At 34.5% G+C, this 23,938-nt stretch overlaps 4 protein-coding genes across 4 annotated transcripts; 2 read left to right on the forward strand and 2 right to left on the reverse strand.

The window, feature by feature from the left end:
* The first annotated feature begins 5,530 nt into the window (after positions 1–5,530).
* LOC145559413 (putative acyl-activating enzyme 19) lies at positions 5,531–9,636 on the forward strand. Its single transcript, XM_081620839.1, has one exon. It carries the CDS (start codon positions 5,543–5,545, stop codon positions 8,963–8,965), a length of 3,423 nt encoding a protein of 1,140 aa, XP_081476965.1. The 5' UTR covers positions 5,531–5,542; the 3' UTR covers positions 8,966–9,636.
* On the forward strand, positions 9,629–13,469 carry LOC145559305 (disease resistance protein RGA2-like). Its single transcript, XM_081620730.1, has one exon. The coding sequence runs from the start codon at positions 10,056–10,058 to the stop codon at positions 13,467–13,469; it is 3,414 nt and encodes a 1,137-aa protein (XP_081476856.1). The 5' UTR covers positions 9,629–10,055.
* Positions 13,470–14,816: 1,347 nt separating this feature from the next.
* On the reverse strand, positions 14,817–16,569 carry LOC145559414 (fasciclin-like arabinogalactan protein 7). Its single transcript, XM_081620840.1, has 2 exons — positions 16,417–16,569; positions 14,817–15,833 (listed from the first exon to the last, which is right to left on the reverse strand). The coding sequence occupies exon 2, from the start codon at positions 15,776–15,778 to the stop codon at positions 14,999–15,001; it is 780 nt and encodes a 259-aa protein (XP_081476966.1). The 5' UTR covers positions 15,779–15,833; positions 16,417–16,569; the 3' UTR covers positions 14,817–14,998.
* Positions 16,570–19,561: 2,992 nt separating this feature from the next.
* LOC145559415 (rho GDP-dissociation inhibitor 1-like) lies at positions 19,562–23,539 on the reverse strand. Its single transcript, XM_081620841.1, has 5 exons — positions 22,943–23,539; positions 22,738–22,804; positions 21,125–21,343; positions 20,902–21,026; positions 19,562–19,958 (listed from the first exon to the last, which is right to left on the reverse strand). Exons 1-5 carry the CDS (start codon positions 23,147–23,149, stop codon positions 19,881–19,883), a joined length of 696 nt encoding a protein of 231 aa, XP_081476967.1. The 5' UTR covers positions 23,150–23,539; the 3' UTR covers positions 19,562–19,880.
* Positions 23,540–23,938: the final 399 nt, after the last annotated feature.

Raw genomic sequence — 23,938 nt, forward strand, 5'->3', positions numbered from 1 at the left:
AGACTTAAACGAGCTTATTCATGAACATTACTGAGTCGAACATGATGTTGTTCGAGCTTTGTTCATCTATTTTACGAGCTTAAATATTTTGTTCAAGCTTGTTTGATAGCTTAACAACCGAGTTTTAACCAAGCTTTAACCGAGCTTGTTCGCGAGTAGTTAACGAACGTATCATCTCATTTACACCCCTAATTATAGCTATTTAATTATACATGTCAATTGTATTATGTTGTATTGCAAAAATGCAAGTCAACTAATCAATCAGTATATATATTAAAACTCAAAAATGCAAGTCAACTAATCAATCAGTATATATATTGTAATCTTGCCACATGTTGTCAATCTCGCCAAATGTTGCCATGTCACCTTCTATTACCAATCATCAATGTTTCCACACAAAAAATAATAATTTGTGAGCAATAGTATTTGAACCCATGACCTCATCTTCATTAAAGTTAAACTTTAATCATCTCGCCACATGTTGTCAATCTCGCCACGTGTTGCCATGTCACCTTCAAATACTATTGTATTTGAACCCATGACCTTATCTTCATTAAAGTTAAACTTTAATCATCACTCTAACAGCAAATCTTATGATAATAAAGTTGTATTAAAAAGAGTTATTCATATTCATAAATTCAAAAATTTTAATTGCCAACTTATATGTGTATATTTTGACAACAATATAATTATAAAATTAATTTCATTTCTTTCCATTACTCAACCTTTAGTATATGTTATATACTTATATTTAGGTATTAAAATGTGTAACCCAAATTTAAATTAAGGTTTTTTCTTTTAAGCACGAAATTTGTTACTAGAAGGAATTTTAATGATAAATAGCTGGAAAAATAAATCCCTTTAACAAGTAAAACAAATTGATACGATATAATATTTATCTTAACCACGAAATATGTTACTTGAAGAAACATTTTTTCTGATATATAGCTAGAAAAAAAAATATCCTTTTAACAAGTAAAATAAATTGATACGATATAACATTTAGGTTACTTCATATTAAATAATGAATTAACAAATGGTCAATATTATTTTTATAAAACCACCAATGTATTTTACTTTTTTAATATAGTATTTTTATATACATACAATGACCCGGGGCAGCGCCCGGGCCAAAAAACTAGTACTAACGAGTATAACACAAAATAATGAGCGAGCCCCATTTTAATGTCGGTGATAAAACATTTTCATTTATTTCAATGGCATTTATGTTAATAATACAAAAATTCAAAAGATGGGACCACTTTATTCATGAAAATTGTGACTCACGGTATTTACCTCAGACTTCCTTATTCCTCCTACTTATCACCATTATTGGAACAAACTGCTATCCCCTGCTTCTTCCTATAAACGACCATCTAACCATCTTGTTCTTCCCCTTTGACCCACAACTAAAAATCGACCACCATCTTGTTCTTCTTCCTGCAACCCACCCACCTTCATCTTTTCAACCAACCACCTTCATTTTTCTTCTTCTTACGCCGATGCCGACACTGACACCAACACCGATATATTAATGGCGGAATTAAACAAAAACCCTATGGAAAATAGGGAAATTCAGGGTATAGTTATAACCCCAAAGCGTAATTTATATTTCCCTCCTCCATTGAAATTCCACCATTGAAGTCTTGAAGATGAGTACATACATTTTCGAACTCCATTAATAGGCAAGAAACTTGAAACTGTGTGTGGTTGCTTTTTTGAAATAAAAAGCTTAACGAACGTTTGTTATCTCCATCATCTTACTTTTCCTTAGCAACTAGCAAAGTAGCAATATGTCAGAACTTTTGTTCAAAAGCAATTTTTTATTTTCTGGGCACGCACATCAATGAATTTTTATTACCATTTTGCCACGACAATACTCGTTTATCACGGATTTTAACTTGGATTTTCTCCAAAATAATTACGGGAGAGTCTACAGTGCATGACAAATACTGCTATGTACCATAAATGTTATGTACTGCTATGTATTACTAAATTATATATATATATATATATATATATATATATATATATATATATATATATATATATATATATATATATATATAGGAAAACACCTAATTCCTTTTATATTTCTCACGTAGGTTTTTTTTTTCAGTTTCTATCGTTCTCGCTCTCCCATTCTACCTACGTCCTTCGTTATTTTCATTCATCACATTTAAATCTTGAAGCAACTGTAATTTGGGGACAACATTATTCAACATCTTTAATTTTAAGATTCAATTGAGGTAATTTGTTAGTTTTTTTCAATATTAATCTCTCTTTTCATTAATCTAAAACGTAACCCTAAAAAACCCTAACCCTAATCTCGGCATGCATTTGTCAAGTAATTCTATTCTTTTCCCTCGTAATGTTTCTTCAGCTTTTGTTATGAATTGTTGATGTTATTTCAATTTTTGCAATTTCTGATTTTTTTTTTATTAGTTTATATAAAATCTTGGTGAAAGTGCTCCATACCACGATACTACTGTGTGATTTGCTACTCTATTACTTGTTATTAGTCAATTCTTATAATTTTTTGTTTTTTTATTCATTTTTAGTCAATTAGAGTATAGATAAATGCATATGAGGCTTTTATAATTTCGAGTCAAATTCTTAATTGACAGTATAATGTCACTCTTCATCTAATTCTGTTCACCATTGCATTGTACTAGGACGTTTAATTAATGGATTTAGTTTGTAATCAAACTTGCAATTTTTATATAATATAAATACCAATATTAGTATTATACGGAGTACTAATTTGTGTTTTATTTCTTTTTGGATTCAATCCCACCCCCCGATCTATTAGTATTTTTTTTATTAGTTTATATAAAATCTTGGTAAAAAGATTCTTTAATTTCCGTGAGTATTTAGATGTCAATTACAATTTTCAAATTTGATCAACTATTTTACTTAAATTCTTGACTTTGTCATTGTTGGGTAGATTTCTCATTCCGTACCTCTTTAATATTTTTGTTTAATTTTCAGATTTTGCAAATTACCTATTATATGGTCTGAGTTTATTGTTGCTTGGTCAAAGAAACTAATCGATGGATTTGAATTTGAATCCTTCAAAACAACATGCTCACAATTGTACAGAGAATATTTGCATCAAGGTAAATTATTTTTCTATACATCTTATAGTCTTATATATAATTAATTGGATGCTTACATATTCCTATCAATATATGTAAACACTTATTTAAATGCAGGAAAAAAATGATAATGCAGATCATATTGGAGTATTATTGTAATGTTAACATTTTACTTTCATTTTACAATCGATTCTTAATCAAATTTATATAAATTTATATTACTTTATGCAGAACTGATTGTGGCATGTACATCTTAAAATATATTGAAGCTGAAAATAAATCAGATTGGTCAAAATATTCTATACGGTAAAGTTGAATTAGATTGATTTATAACTTTCATATATATAATAGAGTGATAGATACAAGGTTGAGTGTTTTTTTTTTTTTTTTTTTTTTTTTTTTTTTTTTTTTTTTTTTTTAATGCAGACGGCATCCATGGGAATTGAACGACTTAAGTATTTGGCAAAACTCATCACTAGCGAATTTAATGAAGCTACACTATTTAAGCGTGTTATTTTGGGAGATGCATCCATTTATCTCAAGCAGTTATCTTGATTTTTTTTTTTTTTTTTTTTAATGGAGCAGCTATCTTGATTTATCTCATGTATTATTGACTTATTGTTGAATGGTGTTATTCTATAATTGCCACTTTCTTTTTTACATTAATAATATAACTGAGGTTATAGTAGAATAAGTAATACGAGTAGGAGGTAATATGAGAGATATTAAAGAAATCAAACAATAAGCTATCCAATCTAATATCATCAAATAGGAGGTGAATAGGAGTAGCACCATTGTTCAAGCACGTAATTGCTTTCACCACTTTTGCAAAATCACTTTCCACCCACACATTTGTATATCCAAGAGCTGAACTGAACTAAACTGAACTAATTGGAGCTGAACTGAACTGAAATTAAGTAAATGTGAACAGACCCTTAATCAAACTAGACCTTGTGCGGATATCGTAACAAGTCAAAACATGTCATTTATTTATTTTGAAATGAAGAAAATAGGACAAAAGAAGTACTCCCTCCATTTTTATTGCTCCATTTCTTCATGCGCAGAGTTTTAGGAGAAATTGGAGAAATTAATAATATATGGAGTTAGTGAGGTATGTGGAACAATAAAAAAAATTGTAAAAAGCAAAAGTAGTGGAAACAATTGGAGGAGAGATAATATGAAATTAATAAAATATGATCATGGTGGGTCCACTACGTGAGTGAAATCAGTTAAATATTGTACTCCCTCCGTTCCATAATGGTGTTCTTGTTTGAAATCTTTGACTTTTTTAAGAAAGAGAGAATCTTCTAAATTTCTCTTAATCTATAAGAATAAATATAGTGATATGAGATCTAGTTTGATCTTCTTGGTGAGTAGATTATTAATATCTAACTTTTATAATTTTTGCTAGTGTGATATTAAAGATATTTGCGGTCAAAGTTGGATAAAAATTTGCATCAATTTACGAAACAGGAACATTATTGTGAAACGGAGAGAGTAAAAGTTTTCCAAATAAGGAAATGGAGCAAGTATTTAAAAACGGTCGAAAAAGAAAAGTGGAGCAAGTATTTAAAAACGGATGGAGTAATAGAGAAGACTAGTAGAAACGTGTCATATAAATGGAGTACCGATATTTCAATATAAGGAAAAAAAAATCCATTTGTTCTAAAACAATTGATTAATTGGCACAATAAAACTTTGGACATGTTATACCACTATTTTGACTTTATTTTTATATAGTTAAACAATAGGCTGCATAAGAATGGATATTGACACGGATACAAGTATGAAACAAATACAGGAAACATTTATTTCAAAATAAGGGATACGTGTATGGGATGTTAAAATTCATATAATATATTTTTTTTTAAAAAAGAATTTGACTATATATTTGTCATTCTGTCCTCTCATTAGATCATACTGCATCATAATATAAGTATTTCTACGAGTAATCTAAATAGGTTGTATGATGTAAAATAAATCAAACAAGTATTTCATATTTCTTTATGAAGGTAGTCTAAAGGAAAACAAAATGGATCAAATAAATTGCAAAATATTCAAAATTTATAATAAGATGTTTAATTATAATGTAGTCCTACGGGTAATTCTAAATAGGTTGTATGATGTAAAATTAAAAAAAAATGAGAAGAGCAAAAAAAAATAAGAGAATGGTGAGCACAAAGATTTGATCCTTAAACCCCTACACAAAGGAATAATGCAATTTACCATCTTAGCTAAAGTCAAATTGTGTTAAGTGAATGCAAAAAATATATAATATATTTAATTAATTTAGTGGTACATATCGGTACGCGTCATTTACTGTAAAATTTTCGAATAATTACATATGTGAAAGTGAAACAGTATAATCTTGCATCAGTTTACTTGCATGTTCTAGTCAAGTAAAATAAGAGAAAAGGGAAAGAAACAAGAAACAAGAAACAATTATGGAGAAGCAGAAGCAGCACTCTTCCTACTGCTGCATATCCCATGGATTCCACCAAATTGCCTCTACTAACCCTAACAAATTAGCCATTATTCAAGCCAAAAAAGGCCCCAAAAATCTTAATTCTGAAACTAAATTTAGTAATGCTAATCCTCCAGTATATGATGGCGACAAGTTCTTCACTTTCTCCGAGCTATCATCTGCCGTTGATTCCCTCAGTGTCAGGCTTCATCACATTTTCAATGGTGGTGATGATCCCTCCTTAATCAAACCCACCTCAGGTAACATCAAATCAAATGTTACAACAAAAATAATTGGAATTTACATGGTACCTTCAGTAGAATATGTAATTACTGTACTTTCTATCTTAGAGTTTGGTGGGGTTTTTCTGCCTCTTGATCCTTCTTGGCCTAAAGATAGGATTTTATCAATAATTTCATCTTCAAATGTTGATATTATAATTGGGTGTTCGAATATTGATAAAATTAGTAGTACCCACTTGGTTGATGAATCACATTGGCTTGTTAATTGCTGCAAATTTCATGTTATATGCATAGATTTTGATGGGGTTCTTGAACAAAAATGTGGGAAATTGGATTTGGGTTGGACTTGTGAGAGTGAGAAATTGAGAAATTTTAGCTATTTGATGTATACTTCTGGGTCTACTGGTAAACCTAAAGGTGTTTGTGGGACAGAAGAAGGGGTTTTGAATAGGTTTTTGTGGATGCAAGAGTTTTATCCATTGAAAGAGGATGATGTTTTGTTATTCAAGACATCTATAAGTTTTGTTGACCATCTTCAAGAATTTCTAGCTCCTATGCTAGTAGGATGTACTTTGGTGGTGCCCCCTTTTCATGAATTGAAGGGGAATTTTTTTGGTCTTGTTGATTTTCTGTATGATTACTCTATTACTAGAATAACCGCTGTTCCATCGTTAATGAGGGCGCTTCTTCCTGCTTTAGAGGGACGGTATTCCGAGCAAGTGCTGTCTTCAATGAAGTTGTTGGTGTTGAGTGGTGAAATTTTTCCTATATCTTTATGGGAGATGCTTTCTAGGATATTGCCTAAGGCTTATACTATCTTAAATATATATGGAAGCACCGAGGTCTCTGGTGATTGTACTTACTTTGACTGCAAATGGTTACCAGTAATTCTTAAAAGTGAAATGTTGAGCAGTGTTCCTATAGGTAAGCCCATTTCTAATTGTGGTGTTAGGCTTATTGAGAAAGATGGGAACTGTGATGAAGGAGAGATATGTGTAACGGGTGTATGTCTTTCGAGAGGCTATTATATTGATGGTAATATTATGCCCTTGGACTATGAGGGATTGAGAGAAGAATCTGTTTCTGATAATGGGTGTCAGAGTAGTAAGCTTTACTATAGAACGGGTGACTTTGCTAGAAGGCTTCCCAGTGGTGACTTGGTTTTTTGTGGAAGAGAAGATCGCACCATTAAAGTTAATGGCCAACGTATTGCACTGGAGGAGGTAGAAGATACATTAAGAGGACACATAGACATAGTGGATGCTGCTGTAATTTCCTGTAATGAGCAAGAAGGGCATGCCTTTCTTAAAGCGGTTCTAGTGTTGAAAGATAAAGGCAAGGCATCTCAAATTTTGGCAGCTGTAAAAAGTTGGATGGTTGACAGACTTCCTTCAGTTATGATTCCCAAGGAATTTCGTTGTACTGAAACCCTTCCTATGTCTTCTACAGGAAAGGTTGATTATATGTTACTACCTAGACTTTTTTCTCCCGTTGATGGTTCAAACAACAGTCATGTTAAACGTGGTAAAACTTTAGACCATATTAAAGAAGCCTTTTGTAATTCTTTGGGTGTTGCAGAAATTGGTAACGATGATGACTTCTTTGCAATGGGTGGTGATTCGATAATTGCAGCTCATGTGGCTCATAACTTAGGAATTGATATGAGATTGCTGTACATGTTTCCAAGTCCGTTAGAGCTTCAGAAGGCTCTTGCAGAGAAAGAAGGTCTTTTTGAGGTTGACCACCAAGTAAAGTGGGAAACTTTGCCCAAAGCTCAGAAAGTTGACTCGCCTCCTTCATCTAATTTTGGATTAGTTAAGCCCAGGAAACACGGAGAAACTGCATGGACTGACACTGATGAGCAAAGAAAACCTAAGCATCTTAAAGTAGTTTCTGATTTATATTCAAATCTCAAGGGTGTAACCTCACCTAGTTCCATTCTATGGGAATCTCATTCGATGCCAGGCGAATGTGCAATCAGCCGTTGCAACAAGGTTACCTACAATAGCAACTGTGATTTAAATATCAAGTGGCCTACTCAGGAATTTGAACTTCCTAGTAACAGAAAAGGGTCATTACGAGAAATATGGAAAGTTTCCTTGGAGTCTTGTGTTGATGCATCACCATTAGTTACTTTCAAAGATAACCAAATCTTAATATTTATAGGGTCTCACTCCCATAAGTTTCTCTGTGTTAATGCTAAAAGTGGTTCCATAAGATGGGAGATAAAATTAAAAGGTCGAGTGGAGTGTTCGGCTATGATCGATGGAGATTTCTCTCAGGTTGTAGTTGGATGCTACGAAGGAAACATATACTTTGTTGATATGATGAAGGGAATCATAAACTGGACTTTTCAAACAGGTGGTGAAGTTAAGTCACAACCTACCATAGACAAGTGCAGGAACCTCATATGGTGTGGCTCACATGATCATAATCTGTATGCTCTAGATTATAGAAATTATCACTGTGTCTATCAATTCCCTTGCACCGGAAGTATTTTTGGCTCCCCTGCAATTGATGAGGCTCGTGATATGCTTTACCTGGGCACAACCAATGGAAATTTGACAGCTATAATGTTAAAGGCTTCTCCATTCTCTGTTGCGTGGCAGCTTGAACTTAAAGCTCCGATATTTGGGTCTCTTTCCATAAGTTCTGATGGCCATGTGTTATGCTGCTTAGTTAACGGGGATGTTCTGTCTTTGAACTCAAAAGGATCAATTATTTGGAGGGTGAAAACTGATGGTCCAATTTTTGCCGGACCATGCATCTCTAAGGCACTTGGTTTTCAGGCTCTGGTATGTTCTAGGAATGGGAATGTTTACTCTTTTGAGTTGGAAAAGGGTAGAATTTTGTGGAAGTACAATGTTGGAGGTCCAATTACATCTTCAGCTTTTGTCGATGAAAATGTAAAGTTAATATCTGATCCTTCTGAAAGATTGGTTTGCATTTGCTCCAGTTCTGGTAGAATTATTCTGCTTCAGGTAAGTTGTGTTACTGCTGAGGATAATACAGCAGAAGAGGGAGTTGAGAAATTTGCAGAAATTGATTTGCAAGGAGACGTATTCTCTTCACCAGTTATGGTTGGTGGACGGATTTTTGTAGGTTGCAGGGATGATTATTTGCACTGCATTGTTGTTGAAGACTTGAAGCACAGTGGCTAATGAATTGACTGCCTGTGTAAATAGTAGATACATGGCTGTGTTTATTTTTAAGAGATTTCTTCATCAGTGCTCTGCTCCTTGGAATTGAGGGAACTCCCAAAGCTTGTGAATATACCAACAGGAATGCGGTACTTAACTAACCTCCGTATCCTTAGAATTTGGGAGTGTGAAGAGTTGCACTCGCTACCTGCTTGGTTACAGAAACTTACTTCTCTGAGGCAGCTAGATGTTCGAGGTAGCCCTTACATACCTGTATGAAAGATGTCAAAATCCGGATGGGGAGGACTGGTCCAACATTCAGCACATCCCCCCATGTTTCAATTAGATAGTGATCAAATCACTTCAGTGTTTCTGCTGCTATTAGCAGGTCTAGTTGTCTGCCAGACTTTTAATGTGTGAATGTGTTGCAGAAAGAAGCTGTTTCTGTCTTGATAAGACCCTAACAAGGATATTCCTATTATGATGTAGCTGAACATGAACTTGCTGTTTTTTCTGTAAGGATATTGCTGATAGAAGCCTATGTAATCTACTTTTTGTGCTAAATATGGGAAATTTTTGCATTTATAGTACTGATTACTGCAATTCAATCACAAAAAGTAATTGTAGCGAGTTTCTAAATTGCAGATTTTTGAGAAGTGCAGTTTTAGTAACCAGCATTTTTTTAAAAATAATTATACCTGTATATTGTGGTGTCATGTTGTTTCTGCAATCTTATTTAATTTTCCGATTAGGTGATAATCCCTTGTTTCCTTTATAAGTACTTAGTTATGCTCTGGGTGATGCTTAAAATATACAAACCATGTTCATCAACCAGGAAAATTTATATAAGTGTACTCGATTTTAATAAGCTTGACTATCGCTGAAACTTCGGGATTTGCTGTTTGATTACAAATATCTTAAATAGTATTCTGGATCTATAACATGTGAAGCAACTTTATTACTCTGATTTTTTTTTTCTTTTTTTTTTTTTGGGAGTAGAGTTTGCTGATCACTCACTAATTAATTAAGTATTAACTAGTCTAACCCTTTGGCATTATCATAATCTTTACCTCCCATCAGTCCACCACAGCTGCTGAACTCTGAAAGAAAAATGAATTCCGGAACATTGTCTGTTGTCCAAACTCTCCTTGAAGCACTGCAATGTTCTCAACTCAAAGATGTCTGTTCCATCTTAGGTTACAAACCAGAACTCGATCACCTCTGTGACACGGTCTCTGCTGTCAAGGCTATGATCCACTATGCAGGTGCCCTGCCAGAGGTCCCCCATGAAGCACAACTATTGATTCAGGAGCTCAAGGATGTGATTTATGATGCTGATGATTTGGTTGATGAGTTTGTTACTCTTTCTGAGCAGAAGCAACTCATAGAAGATGGCAAAGTTTCTGAAGAGGTGTGTCTCTTTTTCTCTCGTTTCAGCCTGTTTGGTGTTGCTTACAAACTGTCTCAAGGAGTTCAGAAGATCAGAGAGAAGTTAGACACTGTTGCTCGTCATGATAATAAGTTTGGCTTCAGTCTTGAGTTCTTACCCATCAGGAGGAGAAGAGAGGAAACTCGTTTGTATGTCGGTGCAGATAATATTGTTGGGAGAGAGGATGATGTCTTCAAAATTTTAGGTATGTTGCTTGATTCTGATGATGCTCACCAGGGTGTTAAATTCCTTAGTATTGTGGGACCTGGAGGATTGGGCAAAACTGCTCTTGCCCGACTGGTGTATAACCATGAAAGGGTTGTAAGTGCATTTTCGCTGAGGTTGTGGACTTGTGTCTCTGATCAAGACCAGAAACAGTTCAACGTGAAGGAAATTTTTAATCAGATTTTAAGATCGTGTTTGCAGCAGATGGATGATGGCCCAGCAGATCAGACGCAAGACCGACTTATGGAACAAGTGGCAGGAAGGAAATTCTTGCTAATATTAGATGATGTATGGACTGAGAATCTTGATCAATGGCTTAAGTTGGCAGAATTCTTTATGGCAGGTAGAAGAGGATGTTGGATTGTGGTAACGACACGTTCCAGAGAGACAACAAAAATAATAGGAAATGGTCCTGTATATGAGTTGCAAGGCTTATCTGAAGAGAACTCCTGGGGTTTGTTTGAAAAAATGGCATTTGAACAAGAAATTCCCCCAGAGGACTTGGTCAAGATTGGGCGAAAAATCGTTGAAAGATGTGCTGGTGTGCCTCTTGCTGTAAGGGTGGTAGGAAGTCTTCTACATGGTCAAGACAAGAGTAAGTGGCTTTCAATTCAGGAGTTTGGACTAGCAGACATCAGAAACGGCAAAAACATCATGCCGCTATTGAAGCTTAGTTATAGTCACCTTGGATCTTCGCTGAAGAGTTGCTTCAATTATTGTGCATTGTTCCCTAAAGGATTTGAGATAGAAAAGGAGTGGTTGATTAGCCTTTGGATGGCACAAGGCTTTGTTGTTCCATTAGATGAAAGTCAAAGCATAGAAGACGCTGGTGAAGAATATTTTTCAATGTTGTTACAGAGATGTTTTTTTCAAGATGTACAAATTGATGAATATGGTGAGGTTGTCTCGTGTAAGATAAACGCTCTCATGCATGATATTGCTGAAGAATCTGCAGGAAACGAGATATGTGTAGCGAATCCTTTCACCTGCAACATGGATGGAAAAGCTCACCATCTATCCGTTATAAGAAGCAAATCTGCAGTTAATGTTTTCAGCAAGAGTCAAATTCGTACCTATCTTCAGGTTGGCAGGGTGGATCAGTTATCTACAGATCAATTACTGGAAAATATGACTTGCCTAAGGTCATTGGTCTTGAAGGATTCGGGCATTCAAAGTCTACCGAATTCAATTGATAAGTTACTACATTTGAGATGTCTTGACCTCTCTGACAATGTAATTCTGGAAGTACTTCCTGAATCAATTACAAACCTCCATAATTTGCAGACATTAGTATTAAGATCTTGCATCAGATTGAAAGCGTTGCCAAAAGATTTGAGCAAGTTGGTTAAGCTCAGGGTATTGGATGTAGTGGCATGTTATAGGCTTACTTCTATACCTTCAGACTTGGGTAAGCTGACTTGTCTTCACACACTGACTAAGTTTCCTGTAAAAGCAAGTTCAAGTCTAAAGCAATGCTCAGATCAACTAGAAGGCCTAAAAGCTTTTAAAAACCTCAGAGGACAACTTGAAATGCATATCCAACTTCCCAAGAATCTGAAATATGTTAAGCAAGGCGATATGGAAGTATCATATCTAAGGAGCAAGGATCGTCTCAATTATATTCGGTTTTGTATTGAACATGCAGAGAGTGATGCAAGCATTGCTTATGAAGAAGCCATGCTGGAAGACCTGCAGCCGCATTCGAATCTCAGGGGATTGGTGTTATTTGGGTATCACTGTGTAAGAATGCCAGGTTGGGCAAGGGATGATAGCTTGGCAACCTTCCTCCCGAATCTGGTTAGGCTAGAACTATCATATTGTCATAACTTGCAATACCTTCCTATTCTTGCAAGCCTAAATCATCTGAAATTCCTCTCTATTTTCTACCTGCCAAATTTGGAGTACATTGATTCTTTTGAGGCAGGGTTAAGTGAACACAATCTCCTTTTCTTTCATTGTCTTGAAGAGCTTCGGTTATGCAAGCTGCCAAACTTGAAAGCATGGCATAAAAAAGAGGTGGTAGGAGATTATCTGCGCGTTGGTGGCATCCGAAAGAAAACATCTCTATCATCATCATTTCCCTGCTTTCCGCAGTTGAAATTATTGCATGTACAAGAATGCCCGGGAATGACCTCAGTTCTGTTGTGTCCAAAGGTTGAAGACCTGGAACTGTACATTTTTAATAGAACACTGCAAATAAGTGTGATAAGAAAGAGTTGGGATGAAAAATGGGAGGTCACTTCATCCTCTTGTCAATCATCATCACTGTCAGATGCTAAAATTTTGAGTCTTCCCAAACTGAGATCCCTGAATACAGATAACATAGAATGGTACAAATCGCTCCCAACAGAAGTTTTCCAGTGTCTTACTCGTATTTGTATATACTGGGACAAGGAGCTGGAGAGTTTGTCACAAGTTGAGGAGGTTTTTCATAGCTGCTCGTCTTCTCTGCAAACCCTGATAATATGCCATTGTCCTGAACTAAGAAGTCTTTCTGGAGGGTTGAAGCATCTCACCGCCTTGGAAACACTGGTTTTAGAATATATACCCAATCTCTTCACCAGCCCTGAATCAGAAGAGGAAGATGGAATGCCATGGAGATCCCTTGATCAGTGCCTCCGTTCCTTGGAATTGAGGGAACTCCCGAAGCTGGTGAATCTTCCAACAGGAATGCTGTACTTAACCAACCTCCGTATCCTTAGAATTTGGGAGTGTGAAGAGTTGCACTCGCTACCTGCTTGGTTGAAGAAACTTACTTCTCTGAGGCAGCTAGATGTTCGAGGCTGCCCCGAGCTGTATGAAAGATGTCAGAATCCGGATGAGGAGGATTGGTCCAACATTCAACATATCCCCCATGTTTCAATTAACTAGTGTTCGAGTCACGTCAGTACTTCTGCTGTTATTAGCAGGTCTAGTTGGTAGTCAAACTTTTAGTGTATGAATGTTTTGCAGAAAGAAGCTTTTTCTGTCTTGATGAATTGATAACACCTTAACAGGGATGTTCATGTTATGATGTAGCTGAACATGAGCTTGTTTTTTCTGTTAGAAGCCTATGTAATCTACTACTTGTGCTTTATATGGGAAATTTTTGCATTTTTAGTACTGATTACTGCATCTTAATCTGCATTTCACAGTTCTTACTGTTTTCTCGCAATAATTTGTGCTCAAATATTTTGTCTGGTCAGTTTATATCGACATTGGTGTATTGTAAATAAATCATCCTCTTCTAACCCTGGTTTAAATCGAAGAGCAGGAGCATCTCACTCAATTGTTTTCTATCTAGATTCGCACTTCGTACTGACCATGTTCTGAAGATGATTTACAGCTTATGGTGAATGAAAATCTAGTTGCAACACACCTTAATTTGAGCTTTGGTGGCAGCATCAACCTGCTACATAGTTTAGTAAACCAGCAAGATCTTAATTGGTTATAGGTCGTTGCAAGTGATCATACACAAAATGTAATTGTAGTGATATTCTAAATTGCAGACTTTTGAGAAGTGCAATTTTAGTAACCACCATTTTTTTTTTTTTTTTCATAATTTACCTACTTGAAGGGCAGGATTGGTTTATAGTCCCACACTTAGTTTCTAAAAATTTTGTACAAAATGTAACAATATTTCCTCAAAGTTATGAATTAAGCCCATAATGTCCTATTTATTGACTAACATCTCCTTCTTCAACATGCCCCCAAATCCAGTCTCAGTCGCCACTCTACGCAGCCTTGCTTGCGCTTGCCTCGGAAACCTGAACCCTGATTTGTGTCCTTGAAGACAGAATAATAAAAAGAAGCTAATCAATTATGAGGTGAAAAACTGAACATTGTCACACAATTACCATGACAAGCAGTCCTTCCCTTTATTACCTTTGCTCATTTTTAGATCACTTCTTTAGGACTCCAAGTATATTTGTCTGTCTGTATTAGCATAAAATTCTTTTCCCATCAAAGTGAGCAACTTGATGAAAACAAAAGAACACCTAATGTGGCCCACCAATAATTCATATTACAGCTTTGGTCTTTCCTTCATCATCAAGATCCAAAGTATAATTAAATGCAGTCAAGATTAAGAAAACATAAAAAAATGCCAAGTTCTATAAAAGAACACATGGGCAACATATATACTATTGCACATTTGTACATTTAATCAGGAATCAAAATGTATAACATGACAGACATATTTTTATGTCAAGAAGAAAAAATAAACATAACCAACAAATCTGAAGAACTAAAAATGGACATTGACAAAAGGTTTTTGAAACCAATCTCACATTCACATACAATGTTTTTCAATATAATCTCGTCGAAAAAGGGTGGAATAAAAGAATGATGAAACAATCAAAGGTACTACTATTGGGAAAATACCCACTTCATATAAGTTAAATGAACAACAAAATCCCTTCTTACAAGAACAGGGCAAGTCCTGCTAATGCAAGAACCAGGCTAGCCATGACTCGACAGGAGGCCGAAGAATCTAAGGGTTTTTTTGAGGCAGTTGGTGAGTCTCCGTCTTTGGCCACATCTGCAGGAGAATCAGCAGCAGCAGGGGCGATTTCAGGAGCCGGTGCTGGGGCTGGCATAGGAGGAATGTCAGTTCCGAAGATGGCCTCAGGAAGAAGCACCTTGTCAACCTGGTAAATGGCAACAGGTTCAGTAGAATATACACTGCTGCTAACCTTGGTGACACTCCATCCTGAAGTCAGATGGATTGTGCCCGAGACATCGGTGAAGTTCAAGGTGTAATCACCACCAGCAAAGGTGTTGACAGGCCCTATGGTACTGAGGTTCTTGAACTCGGCGAGAGAGTAGTAGTGAGGCAGGGCATGGAAGAGGCACAACTGCTTAAGCTGGTCATGAGTAAGGTTAGACAAAGAAGGTTTCTTAAGGGCTGAGAAGGCACTGTCCTTGGGTACAAAGAGGGTAAGGCCTTCATCAGTGTTGTTGGCTTGGTTTTGCAAGGTTTCAAGCACTTTGGTGGATTCTAGGTAGTTTAAGAATGTGTGGAAAGGGCCAGCAACACTCAGTAATTCAGTCAGGTTTGCATAGTCTGGAGCCGGTGCCGGGGCCGGAGATGGGGTTGGAGTTGGACTTGCAACAGGTTTGCTCTTCTTTTGAGCATTGGCCAAAGGAGAACTCAACATCAACAAAGTAGTAGCAAATAAGAGTATCATGGTTTTCTCCATTTTTGCTATTTTAAGCAATACTTAAAGTTACAGATTTGCCCAAAATTCACAATTCCTGCAAATTGACCAAAACCCATCAAAGATTTACACTTTATTTGAGTAAATCTTACAGAAATTGACATTTTAACAAACCCCAGAAAACAAAATGTATAATTAAATTAACAATAATTACAGATCTTGGTTGGTCAACTAAGAAAAGTAAATCAACCATTACTAACAAAATTGTCAGATTCAGAAAGAACCGAAGAACTAGTCACATTGAAGCTACATGCAATGATTAAAGTAGAGCTAAGCAACTGAAAATGTATCAAATCAGTCAAAATCTAAGTAAACTGAACTTAAAATCAGCAAAACCCACTTTAATTAAGCTCAAATTCTTTGCTTAACAAGAAATTAAACTTCCTACAATGGTCAAATTCATCAGTTTTCTAAGTAAAAAAGCAGAATTATCAGTAAAATATTGCATGTACATCAGCACTATAATGCAAATAGATCTAGATCAGCTAATATAACAGTAAATCAGAAACACCCACAAACTAATACATTATTCTCACAAAATGTGAATAGATCAAAAGCTAGATTAACATAGAAATCATGAATAGAATGAATGAAAAATAAAGAAAATGTGGAAGACTGACCTGAAAAAGGAGAGTACAGAGAAGAGGTGAGAGAGTGACAATTGGTAAAGAAGATCTAAAATGTGAGAGTATTTAAAGGGTAAGTGTTATTGGCAGGTAAAAGCTTACAAAAGTTGCTCATGAGCTGGGATTTTTATGTTAAAATAAGATTTGGTTGGTGCTAAAATTAATGTATGGTTTTTTTTTAAAAAAAAAAATTAATTAATTAATTATCTAATTAATTTTCAATATACAAGTAGTAGTGTATAATGGTATGTATACTTTGTATATGATGAGTGTTTTGATGGAAAAAGAGATCTAGAAAAATGGTCAAGTAAGGTGGGATTTCCAAATCAACCCTCTCAAAACTTATAATTGTTGTGTACTATTGGGGGGTCTCCAACCTTGCACTCTACCCCATCATTGCCATTTTCTTGCAAAATTGCTTGGTTATTTCCGGATGTGTATTTGATTAATAGATAGTAAAAAAATGTGCAATGTGTTCGAGTCAAAACTATGTGGGAGCCAACTTATTTTTACTTAAGTGATTAAACACGATGTCTTTTTAAGTTGATCACCATAAGAGTAATGCTATCTATGGTATAAAGTTATATCGAGGGATGGAGAAAATGACAAAAAGTTATACCATACAATACCATTTTCGGTACAAATATATACCACCTACACCATGACTCTACTCTATATAACTTTTAAAGCATTTTTTTTAAACATATTTAATTTATATTAGGGTGTTAAAAGCATTTTTGCTAACATTGTTATTATTGTATAACACTTTAAATAAGGGTAACTTTTATTCATTTATTGGGTTTTTGGGTCTGTTCACATTTACTTAATTTCAGTTCAGTTCAGCTCCAATCAGTTCAGTTCAGTTCAGTTCAGCTCTAAGCAGTTCAGTTTAGCTCCTAATTTTCCTCTCTCATAAAATATTCATTTCATCTCAGTTCAGTTCAGTACAGTTCAGCTCCAATCAGTTCAGTTCAGTAAATGTGAACAGGCCCTTTCTTTAACTTTTTGGTTATCTTTGTTCATTAGGAAGTGATTAAGATGATAAATTTTTTAAGGGAAATATTACTACTCCTAGAAATTAGGAGTAATTCTATTTCAAGAGATCTAATCATTCTTTTATAAATTAAAGATACCAACTTAATTAATCAATTTATATTGAGGTAATTTGTGATCAATAACTTTACATCCATCTTACACTATATATTGAAAACCCGCCTAGCTAGATTAAGGGCATGTTCATATTTGAAGTCGGTTAAAAAAAAAAAGTTAATATTTTAAGTGTTCTAAAAAAAAAAAAAGTTCATATTTAACAAATTAAACATCAGATTATTACTAGAAACCTAAACTTGCCAAAGTTTTTTTTTGTTTTTTTTAAGACAAAGAGGAACTTGCCAAAGTTGCTACCATTATCCTTTGTATTATACAAAAAATTAAAGAAAAAAAATTTGCTGTAAAGTAAATTAAATGTTTGGGCATGATGTGGCATGATGAATGATGCAACTCGTTGATGAATGATGATTAAAGTGGGCCAAAACTAAAATCTTTTGGTTGTGCGGAGCTATGATTGTGAATATCATCATTGTCAGTAATTTTCATGATTATTAACAAGTCATTCTACTCTTACCAAAGTTCACATTTAATCCAGATTGTACATGAGGTTTCTCGTAATAACAAAGTCTTAGTTCTAAAATGATTTCAAATCGCTATATAAAATACCAAATAATAAAAGACTTTGTTTCAAAATGATTTAAAGTCAGGCAAATAGAAACCGTCGACCATTATGTAAATTAACAAAAACACGAGGTAATCAATAATACAAAAACCTTAACACTTGTGTTAAAAGAATTAGTTAATATTGGATAGCTTAGTCTTTGATATTAAATATGTGATGTAGGAGATTAGTCAACATCAAATTGTCACATTTAATTACTAAACAACATTAAAATGAGAAAATAATGCTAGTTAGAATTAGGAATGTGAATGTAGGACCAACCAAATGATTCGGTTTCGGTATATGAGGCCTGAGGGTGTCGGTTGTATTGCTTGTTTGATTTCTAGCAGTAGAAGCTAAACATATTGCTATTTGCTGATGTCAATATATCAATGTGTTTTGAATGACAAATAATTTGATTAATTAAGTTGATGGTTATGGTAATTATATAGTTACACCCTTAATATGCTATTAAGGCCCGTGCGATGTCATTTTCAATTTTTAAAAATTTTGGTGTTTATTTTATTCTTCTCGGTAGGTGAAAAATTGATTCTAGGGTTTCAAATATGTCATCTAATATAAGTGGTATAATTTAGTGAAAAATAATCGTACCTATATTAATCATGTTTAGTTTAAAAATTGACTGAAAAGCACCCTAGTTTTTTTTTTGTTAGTTTTCAAAGAGTGAAATAAATTATAGAAGCAAATTTCACGTTAAAATCGTTGATGAAATCTAGTGTGCCCACAAATGTAATAGGCCATCAATTTATTAGTCATATATTCTATCTGTTTCTGAATAATTGACAAAGTTTGACCAGACGTCCAGACACACATGTCAACACATAAGTTCAACCGATAGAAGTAATTAGTTTTTGTAATATGCACATTTAAGGTTACTTGTAATTTCTTTAAGGCTGGGTGGGCTAGCTCTAATTTTTTTTTTTTGTATGATTGTAATCTGGCTAGGCTGTACAAGGTCTGGATCCCAAAAAGTAAGCCCACTTGTTTTTAGATAAGAAGTAAGGTTTCTTTTGGATTCAACCCAAAACTTTGTTCAAACTTTAAACACTAAACCAAAACCAATGTCAAAATTGAAAATTCCAAAAATCACAATCATTGATGTTTGTAGGGTGTTCTTGTAAAGCCACAAAATTACACTTGAACTGTTCAATGGTCATGCAACCAAGTATAACCAAGTTGATTGCACCCGGCAACTGATTCAAGTAACCGCCAAACCATGTGATAGCCAAAGAGTTTTAGCAATGGCACAACACAAGTTAGACCCTCGGTGTCTCAATCTCCACGCAAAAGCAATGAAGGGTGGGAGGACAGTTGGGCTTCGGCACTTGGTAGAATACTAGGTATTCATGTTGGTGGCTTGTAATAAACTCGAGCTCAGCTGAACTGCTACAGAAGTACAGACAGAAAGAAAAAAGAACGAAACTTCTACATTTTCTATTAGCCTGAAAATGGTTTGAGTCTCCAAGAATCAAAGGTAGTGCAAAAAACAGCAAACTGAACAAAGTCAGCTACTCCTATTACACAAGAACATCTGAGTTTTTTTTTTTCTTCTTTTTTGTTCTTTTCCCGTTGATACGTTTGAAAAAAAAAAAAAAAAAGAAAAGAAAAGAAAAGAAAATGTCGCAGCCATTTCAAATTTGAGAACCTATATTCATCTTGAGAGGATAAATCCGGAGTAAGGAGTTGGATATAATTTGGTGAAAAAATACTCGATCATGCACAACTCTTATGTAGTTAACCAATCTTTACGAATGTCAAATGTGTAATTGATCTCCAAGTAGCATTTGTTATCATCGTCAAGAAACTGCAAAATAAACAGGAATATATGTTTTAGTTCATGCCTTTCAAGTTGCACCGCGACTTTTGTCAAATGCAAGCTGTGCAAACATAATTCTTTACATGGTATAGCCAAGCAAGCAACATTAAAGAAATCACAGCAAGAATAATTTGAGTTGCTTAAATAGGCTAGATGTTTTCCCCAACACAGATCATATGGAAATCCAAGATTTAGAAACCGTGTAAATTTTTTGGTATGTTTATAATGAGGCAATATTAAATTATTTGATGATTAAAATAGAAGTTATGATTCTTATGAACCTTCTATGATTTAGAAAAGCAATTTATTATGAACAGGCAAAATGGGGAGCGTGGTACCCTGGACTGAGAGTCTGAGACAGCAAAATTATAAAGGAGTAATAAAGATAGATCACTTCACATCTTTCACATGAATGTTGGTGACAATCAATGCGAATATGCAAGATAACCAAGGTAAAGACCCTAACAATTTCTAAAATTCAAAATTCTTAGAACTGTGACCGGAAGGCATCATAATGGATGGAAGAAGGATACAAAAAATCATCTAGTTGAAACGTGAAAGCTCAGAACGACCTGAGAAATTTTATTACAAGGGAGTTACAAGATTACAGAATGGAGTGGTGTAAGGCAGAAGGGTAATTTCAGCAGTAAAGACATGTTTTGAGGAAAAAAAAAAAAGCAATTCAATTTGAAGTATGCAATAGCTCATTAATTGATTTAACCTTTCCTGTCCATAATAAGAATTATAATTTTTTTTAAAAAAATCAGGGTACTCCGGGTATTTGTGAAAAATCAGCAATGTGTCTACAATAAATTCCATTGTAAAAATGTGGGAGCATATAATTGATAGTGATACACTGATACTAGATATATTCAAAAAGTTGAGCACATAAGCAAGGAATATATGACGAGTATACTTGAATGTGACTAACCTTTGATCTAGCAGTGTATGAACCTCGCACAAAGTAACCAGAAGGGGTAGTCTCCTCTGGCATCTCATGTGTGTATGACTCCAGTTGCGGACTAAAGGTTCCAAGCATTTCCTTAGTTTTGTCCACTGTAAATAGGATCAATTAAGCCAAAGGTTTCCACTATCTTTGATCTTCAGTATTCAATATTCAAAAGAGCTGAAGAAATACTGTAAGAAAAGCTTACCTTTTATGCCAGTTTTCCATACAGTGTTAGTGTACTTTAGCCCAAGTACAATGTTATTGTTAACTTGGAACGTAAATCTCAATTTGTAACGGCTACCTTCCTTCAAAGTAAACCATGGTGATTTTGGTTTTCCGTCCTCAGGAATTGGCAGAAAGATGTCAGGTCTGTCTGGTGAAAGAATCGAAAGGCTTAGGATTTTCACTTCTGGTTCTAGGGCTTCTGCAATACACACAAAAACCGAAGTGTTACATGAGTAGCATGAAATCGAAAAAGTTTCATTCAGTAAAATACTAAATGATTACAGATTGTGTTACAGTAAAAAACATACGAAATACTAATGAACAATCTCCTTTTTACTAACCAAATAATATAATGCTTAAAGTTTCCTCATTTACTTAACAAGTAATGATGAAGATGATGCTATAGTGTGGCCTGGAGATGCAGTTGCTTTGAAATTATTAGTTAAAGCATTAATCATCATGTTGGACTACCTTCCCCCATATACAGAAAATTAATTATTACTCGGGGATAAGTTACATGCCACGTGTCACCTAATCCATTGGAGCAGTGACTTAAATGAACTCATTATTCAAGACAGGACCCTTCAACACAAAGAGTCATTAACAAGGAATGAATTAGCAAATCAACGCAAGCGCAGTAGAATTGTCCATCTATACACCACTTTTTTCTTTTCCAAACACGGCGGCTCAATGACCTCAATAAAGGAAATTTCAAGTGGTGCCGAATTTTCAACCAAGTTAACTATAAGCAGTAAAGACTACGCTAGAATCAGGTAAGCCTTTTTCCGTGCCATTTGTTACTGCAATTCTTCGATTTAGAATCCAATACCGGTGTGATCGTGTTAACACATACTAAACTCTTTAAACAAATACATGCACTTCAGCATTATTATGCAAAATTTTATGGAAAAATAGAGAAACAACAATATATTATATCGATTTATGATTCAAAGATAACCGAAACATTCATGGAGCTTGAGTAACAATACTTATTCCATCCTCTTAAACCTTTAATTGTGCACCAGGCAAATGTAGTAAATCATCAATGATTCCCTTAAAACTCATATCAATCCTTTCCTCAAGCTGGTTCTAATTTGAGAATGTCAAATTTTCGAGGCATGTATGATCCCTAACCAAACGCGTATAGATGTCCTTCCCTAACTTGGTTCACAAAAAGCCACCCAAAGCTTCAAATGAACTCTTTAACTAGCCTAATCAATCAGGATCTTAAGAATGGATCTTAAGAATTAAGATTGCCAATTTACCACCCCTACCTATCTGAATGATTCAATCATTGTTGAGCTTCAAACACCAAAAATCATTGACAAATTTTCGCTATAATTCGGTGCCCATATTGTACATAAATCAGGAGGCAAACTGATTGCATTTACCTAGCTTATATAAATGGGACAATTTTTTACAAAATTGCAGGACAAACATCATATAATATACAAATGACATTTATGTAACACCAAAAGTTCTTTTCTTTTATAATATAATTGAACTATCATGAATAAATCTCTTTAAAAAACTATAATGTATATCCAATCAAATAAAAAAAATCAAAAATAAAATTATGAAAACAGAATATACCTCCAATTTCATTCAAATCAACACTTCCAAGGAGTTGTTCCTTCCACTTCCTCAAACTCTCATCATCCTGCATTCCCAATTTTATAACAAACCCATTAACAAAGTTTCAATCTTTTTACAAAATTCAAAAACAAAAATTAACAAAAATTCAAAAAAAATTTATGAAATATTTTTAAAAATCATAAATTAAAAAGAAATAACAGACCTTATCTTTTTCTAATTGCTCTTTAATGGTAAATTGTGGGCCCAATTCAAGTTTATTCTCATAATCTTCTTCATCATGATCAGTTGTATAGAGAGAATTCTCACTCATTTGCCTCCCAAGTTTGTCTCTTTCATCATTTTCTGGGTTTAAAATCTCTTTCTCTGCTCCACTTTTCTCTCCAATTTCCTTATTTTCATCAAACCCCATTTCTTATAATTCAATGTTAACCCAATTGAAACAAAAATTTGCAACAATGCAGGATAAAATTAATCAAACAAAAAAAAACCCAGAAAACAAAATAACAAGAACAGAATTCCCTTTAACAGAGGAACCAAAAAAAAAAATGATGAAAGAGAGGAAAAATGGAAAGTCAAAAGAGAGAGAATGAATGATTGATTGATTGAATGTTGATGATGTTTGTTGTTGTTGTGGGTTGGTTGGTTAACTGATTAGAGAGAGAAAGAGGAGAGAGAAAGAGAGAGATGAAAGGGGGGAAGAAGAGTGGAGAAGAAAAGGCTTCTTCTTTCTTGTGGTGATCCGAAAGGAGCGAGGAGAGAGAGAGAGATCGTGAGGTGCACTAAGAAATGATAGATGATCGTGAGGGTCACTAACTTAACTAGTTTTGTACTTTCTCTAAACAACGCATTCTCTGTGCCTAAGATTGAGGCTTATAGAATTCTTGTCTTTTGTCTGTTGGATGAGGATGCCTGGATGGGTTTGTTGGAGTTATGGCTAGCAGTGTCGGATCCGGAAATTCTAAACTCTGTAATGCCTTAAAGTTGACAACGCGTTAAAGTTGATTACTTTGGGAGATTATTTTCTCATTAATGTTATACGAAGTATGAAGAATTAAGTTAGTCTCATTTTTATAATGTTTGTATTTTACGAAGTACTTTTATATGAATTATATGTTGTTATTACTTGACCTGGTAAAACTGATTAGAACTAACCAAATTATTAATGGTATTAATGATGATTATCGTATTTAAACAAAGC

This window comes from Chenopodium album, chromosome 9 (genome assembly GCF_948465745.1).
Source record: "Chenopodium album chromosome 9, dcCheAlbu1.1, whole genome shotgun sequence".
Classification (NCBI taxonomy): Eukaryota; Viridiplantae; Streptophyta; class Magnoliopsida; order Caryophyllales; family Amaranthaceae; genus Chenopodium; species Chenopodium album.